An 11,873-nucleotide genomic window follows, 5' to 3' on the forward strand; every position below is an offset into this window, starting at 1 on the left:
GGGCACACCCGACCACAACCGACCTCCACAACCGACCTACCGCGACCCCCGTCCCCAATCAGCAACCAACAATCACCGACCCCCCGTCCGCGTGCCAACATCCCGCAGCACATAAATCTGCCCATACAAATCCGTCACCCGCACAAACAACCTCAGCGCCCCCACCAGCCTCGCGTCCCCAACCTCCTCCTCCAGCATCTCCACCGCCGTCTCCAGCCCGCGCCGCTCATACCCCGCAAGCCAGAGCAACTCCTCCTTGGGGTCTCGCACCTCCTTTTTGGGGGCACGTCCCTTTTGAGTGGAGAAAAGGGGAGAGGGAGTGTGGGGAGGGGGGGAGGACATGGCGAATTCCGGGAAGTTGAGCGAGTTGAGTGCGCGCTCGTCGGCGTCGCGCCCGGCCGACCCGGCGTCGTTGTACATGCGGCAGAGGCTGGCGAGGTGGCGGGCTGCGGATTCGGTGAGGTAGCTGGTGCGGGTGGAGGCGGTGAAGAGCGTTGGGATTTTGGAGGAGGGGGTGGTGGTGGTGGTGGTGGTGGGCTTCTTGGGAGTGGGGGGTGCGGCGGCGGCTGCGTGGACGAGGCAGTCGAAGAAAACGAAGGAGAAGGGGCAGGAGGTGTGGTCGGCTGAGGTGCTGCGTACCCAGTGGTAGAATGTGCGGCCGGGGCTGTGGTAGGTGGGGGTGGAGGTGGTGGTGGCGGTTGTGCCGTTGGTGTGGCCGTTGGAACCGTTGCTATGGCCGTTCGTGTTGCCGTTAGAGTGACCGTTTGAGTGGCCGTTGCTGTGGCCGTTTCCATTCCCGTTGGTACTGCCATTCCCGTTCCCATGGTGGGAGGCTGCCTGCGATTGATCCAACTGGGCGCGGAGACGGTGGTTGTCTTCAGCGTGGGTGATATGGGCGAGGAGGAAGGTCTGCAGCTCAAACGCGAGTCGGGTTTGAAGGCTAACTGGGCTCGAGAGCACCGCCGGGTGGTGGAGGATACGCTTTACGAACCGGCCGAGGACGGCCTTGACGTCTGCGACCGTCGGCTGTGAGGCTCCTCCAGCTTGTTCGTGGGTCGAGTCTCCATTACGACCGTTGGTGTCTGGTTTGGTGCTGGACCTAAGCTGGACCTCGGTGAACAGCTCACGAACGACACTACGGACAGAGTCGAGCTCCCCCTCAAAGTGCTGTTCCACAACACCTTCCATGTATTCATCCGCATGGAAGTTCAGAATGGACAACACCATCATCTCGTACAGGACCGAGTGGCTCACCGCCCCAGGGCCGCCGCCGGCTTCGAGAGCGCTTGCGGTTAGAGCCAGGGGTATGATGAACAGGTACTTGTCCTTGCCCTTTGCTGTCCGCGGGAAGACATTAACAGGGTCACGCTGCAGCGCCTGCATGGAGAAGAAGGCTTGCATCTCGGCGACGCGCAGAGCCCATGGGTCTGTGTCGGAAAATAGCGGCGTGCGTGCAATGAGGCTGCTAGCCTTTCGTATGCCCATCAGTAACTTCGTCTCGACTGAAACGGCAGTCCGGGAGTTGTTAGCTCCGGGTTGAGGATATACCGTCGAGGGCAACGGAACGGACGCTGCTGCCAGGCAATATGCTTCGCTGAGGACGGGCGAGCTATACGTGACTTTCTCAATCCACAGATGACGGCCTTTGGTCCATGCGTCCCGGTTGGAGTTCAGGAAGGCCTTGCCCAGTGCCATTCCGGCGACTATCCTGCCGGTGTCTAGCTGTCGGATCCAAGTGAGTTTCTCCAACGACGACAGAGCCAACACGGCGTACGACGTGACTTCGCAGACTCCGTCCCAGGAACCATCCGCTTGCTGCGCCCCGATGATACGCATCAGAATAGACAACGAGGCCAAGGGAATGTCCTCTCGCAGGGATGGGATCAGGTCGAAAACTGCCAGGGAAAGTTCATGGTGTTGGATGAGCAACCCAAACGCTCGGGCGAGATACATCATCCAGTACAGTTCGTTCACGTGCTAGATACGTGTGGCGCACTAGTCAGCCATCTTGCTTCGAGCCTGCGTCAGGGACGATTGGTGAACCTACCCATTTCTCCTTGACATGTCCTTCTAGGACACTGCGCGTCAAGAAGCGAGCGACCTTGGCGATTTGCGACACGTGCTGGTCTCGGTCGTTGCGTACCAGAAGAAGGATCATCACATTGCAATTTGCGCTGAAGCTGGCGTTGCGTTCCCCTGGATAGGTCATGAAGTGCTCGGCGGCTTCGTACGTTTGGATGAGGCCGTCCACACTGACGTGGTCACCCTGGTCAATGTAGTTCAATGCTTCTAACCCCTTGGCTGTGTCGTCCACGTCGGGCAGGTTGCCGGGGGCTGAGGATGTGCTGTTAGTGGTACGTTCACGCCCCGCCATGAAGAGAAACGAGAGAGGGTGGTGTTACCGAATCCGAGAAGACCTTTCTGCGATACAAGAGTCTCTCGTAGCAGGTTTCCGAGAATCAACCTCTGGGCATCCCCTATCGCCACCCCAGCCGTTCCGAGCGCCGTGAGCACCCAGCTGACTTCGAATAACGTGGTCGGCCACGCGCATGGCACGCTCCCGCGGCTGGCTTTATTTGATTGTTTCCGACGCAAGACTCTCTTGAGATACGCCTCAGCCTCGTCGTCCCAGGTGGAAGAATTCATCAGGTACGCAGCCGTAGCTCTGGTGCCAGCGCAACAAAGACCTGTTAGTTCTGAGCGAGCTTTGAGCTGGGTTATTATTCCCGCTCACTTACGCTGGAGACCCCATCATGGAACCGTCCGCCTGTCGCCATGGCCGAACACGATCAAAGTCAATGTGGCCAATGAACGCCTCGAGGGCGTGATACAAGGTGGACGGCATCTTGTACAGTGTCGAAGGGGGTAGCTTGGCCAATTTGGCGTCCCGGAGAGCTCGCAGGGTACCATAGCCGGGGAAGTCTACCGAGACGCCGGCTTCCTTCTCGAGCAGGGTCAGGAGGGATACGACGAGGATCTCGAAGCCCACCTGGTCCGTTGATTCAACGTCCCAGTCATGCAACATGTCTTTCAGGGCCGTTTCCGCTCGGTTGCTCCTAAACAGCCAGTCGCCATGACGACGGTCATGGCGCCGCTCGGGATCCAATCTCTGCAGGTGCTTTTTCAGGGCCAACAGTGCCGCGGCGGTGTTGAGGATGCCGTCGAGGGGGGTGGCGTACGACTCCCAGGCACCTGAGGGAAGTTGTTCCTCCAGGATGAAATCGAAGCATTCCGGGAATAGCCAGTCGCCAGACTTGTGCACCATGGAGAGCCAGGCCGTGTCATACACGGACGCTGACATGGACCCGAACCCCTGGGTGCACTGTGCTGCAAGCCCGGCAACGAGCGCCCGTGCCTGGTCTGGTAAGGGGAGTGAGGTATCCATGGCCGGTAGTAAGGTGTGATGAGCGGGTCCAACGCTTTGATGCCTTCGGTGTGCGGTGGTGTTCAAGTAGTTGGAAGACACCGGACTACCCGGGCCAAGCAGGAACGTGTCGTGATCTCACCATGACAGACAGTCCGTCATCCGAATCCCTTGCCATTGCCGATGGTGGATCTGGATAGCGTGGACCTGGATAGTGCCGGGCCGGCGGAGATAGCTGCCGTTGGTATGGCTCCTCCGATGGTACATGATGCCAGGTAGGTGGCATGTACCTCGTTGTTGCTCGCCGGTGTAACCTCAGCAGCTTAGACCGGTGTGGCTGCATGGAGACGAGAGAGGGGGCCACAAAAATACCCCTGCAGCCTGTATGTCTGTTACAGTGCATCCAGGCACTCCATCTCAAGCAGCCGAGGCACGAAGTGACGGTTGGGTCAATGGTTGGCTCGTGGGGGCCACAGTTGATTGGTTTTCTGACACAGGACTCGTTTGAATGCAGGAGACGGAGAGCTAACGGTTTAGGAAATGGGCCGAGTGTCTCTCTCATCCTGCTGCACGGTGCCAACTGCATGTGCGCTGCAGGAGAAGTCTCCGAGCCGTTGGAGGTTCGGTTTGTTAGAATCCGGAGGCCTTTTCTTCGTGCCCCCTGACTGCCTTAGCATCATATGTCAGCCGGCACTTTGAATTTGGACCTTGAACTTCCCTCTTTCACTCTCAGAGTCTCACTCACGCTCACGGCTTTCCTACAGCGTCCCACCAAGCCCGAGAAGAGCCAAGACGCGAACCGGACTCGCAGCCTCCGATCTTACGCGAACATCCATCCCTTATCCGCCACCGAACAAGAAAAATGACGAGCACGTCGAACCCACCTAAGCCGATCCGTGTGTGGATTACCCGTGAGTGTTTCTATTCCAGTGAAAAAAGAGAAGCAGCTTGCTCACGCCAATCACAGCTCCGGGGCCCAACTCGTGGAAGGTATGAGAATCACTCATGGCAAAGCCCTCGATCATCTCGATCGATCAGCACCGCTAGCCGGCCTTCCCCTCCCATTTTTCAAAGCCCCTGCGGCAGAGTATTATCAAGACGCTAGGCCAGGTAGACTAACAATGGCGCCATCCTTGGCGCACCCGGCGTGAACAGACCGTCTTCGTGCTCGAGGAGCTCGGGATCAACTACGAGTTCAAGTCGTTCCGGTTCGACGACGTCAAGAAGCGGCCCTTCATCGACGTCAACCCCAACGGGCGGGTGCCGGCGATCGAGGACCCCAACACGGGCGTCACGCTGTGGGAGTCGGGCGCCATCAACCAGTACCTGGTCGAGGTGTACGATACGGAGAAGCGGCTCACCCACGAGGGGCTCAAGGAGCGCCACCTCTGCAACCAGTGGCTGCAGTTCCAGATGAGCGGCCAGGGCCCCTACTACGGCCAGGCCGGCTGGTTCCAGCACCTGCACCCGGAGAAGATCCCGTCGGCGGTCGAGCGCTACACCAAGGAGATCCGCCGCGTGCTGACGGTGCTCGAGGGCGTGCTGGCCGCCCAGCCCGCCGACGCGCAGTGGCTGGTCGGCGGCAAGATGACGTACGCCGACATGGCGTTCGCCCCGTGGGACTTCCGCCTGAGCGAGGTGCTGATGCAGTCGTGGGACGAGGTCTGGGAGGGCCTGCCGCACGTCCGCGCCTGGCACGAGCGCATGGTCGGCCTGCCGTCGTGGAAGCGCGCCATGGAGCACCGCGCCCGTCTGATGGACGAGCAGGGCCTGCAGTGGAACGGCGTGCCCAAGGGTATCGAGACGTTTACTGAGTATGAGGAGAAGATTGCCAAGGGAGAGACTTAGCTTGGTGCCGTATTGAGGTGCTGATGTTGGAGGCAGAGCTGGTATTGGTTGATTATTATTAGTGATGGATGGGATAGAGAGTACGTAGTTGGCCGAACTCCGCTATTCTTTCGGCTGCGAGCTATCACCCGATGCACTTACTACTACGCCCTTCTCGGCGTCTGATCCTATCTTCTCACCTAGCACCGTGACTGCTGCCGAGGCTTTCTTGTTTTTGGTTGAAATCCACTGATAACCGAGCAAGAGAAAGAACAAAATAACCGGCGTTGCAGCCGGGATGTACTACACGCCGTTTAGTGATTCCTGGTTGAGACCAGGGGACGGGGTTCACAACTCACAAAGTCCTGAGTGACAGACAAGCTGTACTTTCCGATCACGGCCACCAACTGCAGAGCACGTGTGAGATCACGCTGGTTACCCCTGAATCGATGATGTCTTCCACCAAGCGGTTGGGTATCACGCCGCTGAGGTTCAGCTGGAGCCGCCGTTAGAAAACCGCCTGGCCGATTACCATAAAGATGGAGTAGCTGGTAGATATGACAGCGAGTAGGGTTGGTGAGCCAAGCGGGACTAGGTCTTGCGGGAGCGAGGACTGCATATGTGGCGAGGTGTGACTAGAGAAGGGTTGGCATACTCTGATCAATGATACTACCATTTTTACCATCTTTTTCACAAGGCACATGTGATCAGCGAAGAAAGCACAGCAGAGAACTTACCAGGTTGGAGGTTAACGAGTACCCAACACCGCCCAATATTTGATAGCCCACCTAGTGCGCCGCTGGGACGTCAGGACAGATGGTGGTAAGAAAGCCGCCGCAAAGGCAGACACAGACTTCGGCAAGCAGCAGGAACGGGTTCCACCAGCCCAGCTGCGTGACGATGACCGCCCCAATGAAGGCAGCAAGCACGTCCGAGATAACTGTCGGGAAGAGGTTCACGCCGCTCTGGGTGGGCGAGGCACCCAACACGCCCTAGAACCACATCGGGAGCCACTAGACGATGACTTGGAAAGGCCCGTTCACGAAGAAGGCAGCCCTCAAATCTTCACCCACGCCAACGACGCCGCCCTGAGCAAGACGTACGTTATTGTAAAAGCACCACCGCCAAGTGACGTTTTGTGTCAGGGCACCAGCCATAACCGGCCCTACAATACTGGCAATAGAAAATGTAGCACCCATCACCCCGGCCCACACAGCCCGTTTATGCGGCGGAATGATAGTGGTAAGGATTGTAAAACCGCCAGCAAAGAACCCCGACGCCCCAAAACCCGCAATGGCACGGCTAGCGATGAGGCCGACGACGACGGCGCCAAACCACACACGAGACTGCCGACCTCAAAAGCGAGCAGGTACAGCGGGTAGACCAGCTTCTTGGACCACAGGGTGTAGACCTTGCCGGGGAGGTGGATGAGGACGAGCTTCGTGCCCTGCACTTCGTTGGCTGGGTCAATGTCCTCGCTGATGTCACCGTCGACCTTGAAGGTATCTTGATTCGCCTCCTTGCTGGTGAGCTTCTTCTCCTCTGGCTTGCTCCCGGCCACCCGGACCGCCTTGGCAAGGGAGTTTGTCTGACCCCGCCAGCTCCATGGTGTTGATCCTCGATCCGACCGTCTTGGCGATCTGGTACTACCGCTTCAAGGGGTTTAGTGGTCGGCGGGAGGAAGAGGGGCTGCCCGCCGTGGCGTCGTGCAGGGGTGGCTGGCAAGCTGCCAGGTCAAGCGAAAGTTATTTTCTCAAGAGGAGCACGCTAGTAGGGGGGAGAAACTGCAGTGAACTGGAAAAGGAAAACGAGGTCTTGGGAGTTTGAGGAAGGTCGGAGACCAAGAGCTTGCTTCTCGCCTGCATGATCCCTTCGTTTTCCTTCCTGGTTTTCATCTTCCTATCGGGCACATTCGTCCGAAAGCAGATCCCCCGTTATTGGTTAGGGTTCGGCAGGGCGGCGGAGTCGGAAGTGATGCACTACTAAGTGTCCGAAGATCACACCCCCTTATCAAGTCTTACTTTATTCTAGCGTACCGGCTCGGTCGTAGGAAGAAGTTAGAAAGGAAGCTCGCTGGCAGGCGAAGGGATGATATTCAGCTGATCTGTGGGTAAAATATTGCTGACCTGGCGCGAAGAGACAAGATCGATGCCTTCACTGCTACGCCAACGTTACAATGCATGACCCCCATTCAAGAGTCGCACAGACCGAGGGAGGCAGGGGGTTGATCCAGGTGTCCAGCCCCATCCAAGGCTCCATCCATGCAATGGTACTGTGTCAATCACATGTAGGATTATTGCAGATTGCTCTGTATCTGCAACAGCATGCGGGTAAATTATTTGATTTCGGAAGCTCCCAACTTTACCATCAGAGATGGATCGGAGTTTTTCGCCCCCTTCGGACACTTCCGCCCCTCCTAGCCGATCTGTGGCACCGACCCGACAGATCTCCTGTGGGTGACACAGCAGCAGACTCTATCAGAACGGGCAGGTTGCCTTCTGCTTCTTGCGGACTAACATCTTGGTCCAGGGCCAGGTAAACAGGAACTCATGGGCAATGAGATTCCCCGGCCTTTCTGTGCCGGGCAGGAACTTGAACTCGTAGTCCGTCAACGCCTTGACAATGACCGTCTTGACCACGACGCCGGCAACAAAACGCCCAGGGCAGGCAGTCTTGCCGTAGCCAAAGTTGAGAAAGTCAGGCGCCGGCGACGAGAACTTGAAAAGCCGGGCCTTCTCCGGGTCACTAGTCTCGCGAGCGGCGCGGTAGGCGCGCAGGCCATCAAAACGCTCCGGGTCCGGCAGCTTGGCCGGGTCGTTCTCGATGGCATACACGGGCATGCAGGCGTAGGTGCCGGCGCGCACGTGGGTGCCGTCCTGGAAGGTGTAGGCCTCCTTGAACCAGCGCTTCATGCCCATGGTGGTGGGCGGTGACATGCGCTGCGACTCGCGCAGCACGCTGTCCAGCTTGTCGAGCGCCTCGTACGGGTCGCCGTTGTCGTGCCACCCGCGCTTGGCCACCCCGGCGATTTCTTCGAGGAGCTCGTCCCGCAGCGCAGGGCCCGCCGCCGTCACGTCGTATATCACGTTGACCATGCGGAGGAGGGTCGTGTGCACCATGGCTAGGGCTACCAGCACGAGCACGTGGCCGAGTGTGTCGGCGTTGCGCTCGCTGCCCTTGGCGAGAGCTGCCAGCCAGGCCAGCACGTTGAGGTCCTCCGGGTCGTCGTCCTGTGGCTGCCACGTCCCGGTGTTGTTCTTGTCGAGCAGTTCTTGGACTTTGGGGCCGAGTAGGTCTTGCGCCTGACGGAGGAGCCGCTGGCCCATCCAGTATGAGGGGAGCATGCGCGAGACCACGGGGTGCGTCCAGGCAGGGAGACACCGCAGTGCTACGACGGTCCGAAACACTGTAGCAGGTGGCTGTGTTACTCAAAGGTCCTGGGACATAGCTCAAGCTACACGCATTGGGATGTAGAGAACTCACAGCTCTCGGTGTATTCAACCGCGATATGCAGCCACTCCGGGTTTTCGCAGAACGACGGCCCCACGATGACCTCGGCGCTCAGGCGCGAAGACACGGCACTAAGCACCTTGTAGGGCTGGATCTCAGTCCACTCCTCCCCCTGCGGGAAGTTCTTCTCGAAGGCGCTGGTGACGGCCGCCTCCATCCTCGGCAGGAGCAGGGGCAGCCGCGGTGTGAGTTTCCGCTGCACGATCGAGTGGTGCAGCCGGCTCTCAAGAATCAAGCCGACGCCCGTGAACGAGCCGAGTAGGTCCCGCTCGAGAGCCGCCGTCGACTCGGCGATGTGACTCGGTATCCGGCTAACCTCGTCCAGCAGTTTGATGGGCAACACCACGACCCGGCCATCGCTACGGATCAGCTGGAACGGCTTGGAGGGGTACTTGTCGTAGCCCTTTTGGGCCAGGTTGGTCGATCGCCATGAGTACAGCAGGTTGAGGATGAACCTGGGGACGAGCGCGAGGGGGCTACCCACGAGGGGGTGCTCGGCCTGGGTGTTGACAAGTTGCCATGTTGAGACTGCGTCAGCGATACAGTAGGCCACGAAGCCGTAGAATAACCACTTGAAGGCCGTCTCCGCTACGCCGTACAATGGCGTGCCAGAGATGTCTGGGAAGCTCATGGTCACGAATAGGGGTGATGGTGTGGAAGGGCCCTGATGGTCACACGGGGGCTGGTTACTACGAACACCACATTGTATTCATATTATCATACGATTGGATTTGCAACGGCAGGTACCTGAGTGCTTCCTACCCAGACATCCTCCGTACCTACCTAGTATGACTGACCATGGCATCGCGGCGGAGAGTCCGGCCATCCATCCGCCGGCATGCATTAGACTAATAGACTAACGCAGGACAAAGTATTGTGATTCAGACCCATGAAACTTGTCAATCGCATGCAGATAAATAACTACAGGGATTCTGTTGAGCGGGTGGAAGGATTTGAACCACCAATGGTATTTTCAATGCGAACATGGTGGCCTGCAGGGTGTCCTTCGCGCCGCCCCTCCCTGCATGGTCATGAACAGGGGGGCCGCCTGGGCAGCCCCTTGCTGATGATCTTTTTTCCCCGCCACCGAGGACACGGTGTTGTGCCGTCAAGATTCAGATCGGGCACATCTCATGGGTCGTGCTGACCTGGTCGTGCTGACTGGGGGTTCCAGAGGCGAGATTCGGCACGAAGACATGGCTTTCAGCTCGTTGAGAACACGAGTATTGCAGTACCAACAGCAAGGATTGAGTTCCAGACTGATTAAACCTCTAAAGCTACAGATTACAGGTATCTAATAACGCACAAAGCCGTTGCCGTCCACGGTCGTGCAAACCCGTAGCCGGACTAATTGTCTCTTGGTAAATCTACCACTCTCCCGTCGCCGGGTTGTTCCCAGCCTGCGCCTTCACAGAAGGAACGGGCGGCACAACCTCGCGGGAAGCCTTGCGGGAGTAAGTATCGACATCGACGTCGTGTAGCTCCACCTGGGACTCGCCCGCGCTCTTGCGCCGGCTCCGCGGCAGGCTCGCCGCCGACGCGTTGTTGCTCCGGGCGCTGCGGAGACTGAACACGCTGCGCACGCTCCGCACAATGGACTCGGGCGCGCGGCCGCCCGACACCAGCGGGCCGTAGGTTGGCAGGCAGGCCGCCAGGATCGAGCAGTTGGGTTCTAGAACCATGAAGATGTATTGCTTGGACTGGTTGGCTGAAGGGGAGGAGTTGCTGTTAGCATGTTTCTGGGGACTCGCAACCAGAGGTGGAGGTCGGTAGGGGGGTGATACTTACCAACTTTGTTGTAGGAATCTGATCCGACGACCTCACGGATGGACTGGTCCAGCAGGACGGTTCGCACGATGGCGGCCACAGCGCAGAAGGCTCCGAGCCAGAAGATCAGGGCCACGGCGACCTTGCGCTCCCACTTCATGTGGAGGCGGGCGATCACGGGGAGGGGGAGGCACAGCACAAGGAGATCGAGCACGAAGCTGCTCGCCACTTGCCCGAGACCGACGGCCGTGGTGTCGAGCCGCAGGCCGGCCGTCATGAGCGGGAATGCGATCGGGTCGAGTTCGAGAAGGACGAGCAGGAAGAACAGGACGGACCAGACGCTGACGATGCCGATGACGCACCACACAACGGCCCGGAACATGGGCGTTGGGAATACACGCTTGTAGAAGAGCAGCACCGCGATCTTGACCGCGCCGAGGGGGAACTGCACGTAGCAAGATGAAAGGAAGATGAGCTGATCACATTCAGAGTTAGCCTCAACAATCTCTCTCGATAGCCAGCAAATGGGCTCGTAAGATGGGATCACCGCACCTCTAGGGACGACTCGGTCCCGGTCATGAAGTCGACATCGAAGTAGTTGATTCCCGTCCGTGGGGTGAAGTACCAGACGAGGATACTGATGCCCAACGTCAAGAACCAAGAAGCGATGATCCAGTAGTCGTCGACATGGAGTGCCTGACTGGCCTTGCGGCGGGCGGCGAGACGAAGCCCGATGGAGATGGCCGAGATAACGGGGAAGAGGGCCGAGACAACGACCAGTGCCGTGGTGACGACCGAAGGATGCGGACCCGGTGGTAGTTGATCCATCTTTCCGTTCTCCTTTGGGGGCTAGTAGGGACGGAGAACGAAGATCGGAACCGTTGTGGGAAAAACAAAGAAGGGGAACCGTGGGTTCAAGTCTTTTCCTGCATTATTCTTCATTGTTCTGCCTCCTGGATGGCCACCACGAAATGTAGGATTCGTTGCCTCAGCCATGCATGACCTGATTCCCGGCGCAACTCAGCAAACTCCCCAAAACTCGGAGATTGGGTTTGTTGGTGCAACTGCTTGAAAACGCTCGCCTAAGCCCCTGTCATGGCCGCACTTCCCCGGCCCCCTCCCCCCCGGGACACCACCACTGTGTCGCAGCATCTTACGAGGGGCTGTGCAAGATTCGGGCCAAGGTGTGTGCCACCCACCTTCCTCGGCAGAGGCTCGGGTCCTCCCACACCAAACAGAGGTAAGAGGGTCGGTGGCTTGGTCGAGTGCGTCCGTCCTCGGTTCGTGTCTTACCCAACCCGTCTCCCACATGCCTCCCACATGCCGAAGAAACCGACGGCTGCCCAGCCTCCAATTCTGATTCCACCAGAGGGCTTTCTCTCTCTCTGCATCGAGAAGGTGACTG

The 11,873-nt window shown here is 58.6% G+C and overlaps 5 protein-coding genes across 5 annotated transcripts; 1 reads left to right on the plus strand and 4 right to left on the minus strand.

Annotated features, from left to right (window-relative positions):
• Positions 1-72: 72 nt before the first annotated feature.
• B0H64DRAFT_330780 (uncharacterized protein) lies at positions 73-3,385 on the minus strand (the record flags this gene model as incomplete). Its single annotated transcript, XM_062800958.1, has 5 exons — positions 73-537; positions 577-1,937; positions 2,044-2,334; positions 2,403-2,665; positions 2,739-3,385. The coding sequence occupies 5 exons, from the start codon at positions 3,383-3,385 to the stop codon at positions 73-75; spliced, it is 3,027 nt and encodes a 1,008-aa protein (XP_062654754.1).
• A 743-nt stretch (positions 3,386-4,128) lies between these two features.
• B0H64DRAFT_45078 (glutathione S-transferase) lies at positions 4,129-5,300 on the plus strand. Its single transcript, XM_062807138.1, has 3 exons — positions 4,129-4,275; positions 4,332-4,354; positions 4,520-5,300. The coding sequence occupies exons 1-3, from the start codon at positions 4,227-4,229 to the stop codon at positions 5,210-5,212; spliced, it is 765 nt and encodes a 254-aa protein (XP_062654755.1). The 5' UTR covers positions 4,129-4,226; the 3' UTR covers positions 5,213-5,300.
• A 324-nt stretch (positions 5,301-5,624) lies between these two features.
• On the minus strand, positions 5,625-6,183 carry B0H64DRAFT_478546 (uncharacterized protein; the record flags this gene model as incomplete). The annotated part of the gene is made up of 2 exons (XM_062808257.1): positions 5,625-5,826; positions 5,929-6,183. A coding segment is annotated over one exon (204 nt), but the record flags the coding sequence as incomplete, so codon positions are not given.
• Positions 6,184-7,668: 1,485 nt separating this feature from the next.
• Positions 7,669-9,332, minus strand: B0H64DRAFT_420528 (cytochrome P450; the record flags this gene model as incomplete). Its single annotated transcript, XM_062805466.1, has 2 exons — positions 7,669-8,597; positions 8,675-9,332. 2 exons carry the CDS (start codon positions 9,330-9,332, stop codon positions 7,669-7,671), a joined length of 1,587 nt encoding a protein of 528 aa, XP_062654757.1.
• Positions 9,333-9,927: 595 nt separating this feature from the next.
• B0H64DRAFT_436100 (uncharacterized protein) lies at positions 9,928-11,518 on the minus strand. The gene is made up of 3 exons (XM_062806174.1): positions 11,021-11,518; positions 10,490-10,943; positions 9,928-10,409 (listed from the first exon to the last, which is right to left on the minus strand). Exons 1-3 carry the CDS (start codon positions 11,294-11,296, stop codon positions 10,069-10,071), a joined length of 1,071 nt encoding a protein of 356 aa, XP_062654758.1. The 5' UTR covers positions 11,297-11,518; the 3' UTR covers positions 9,928-10,068.
• Positions 11,519-11,873: the final 355 nt, after the last annotated feature.

The sequence above is a fragment of the Chaetomium fimeti genome, assembly GCF_033439085.1.
Source record: "Chaetomium fimeti strain CBS 168.71 chromosome Unknown B0H64scaffold_10, whole genome shotgun sequence".
NCBI lineage: Eukaryota > Fungi > Ascomycota > Sordariomycetes > Sordariales > Chaetomiaceae > Chaetomium > Chaetomium fimeti.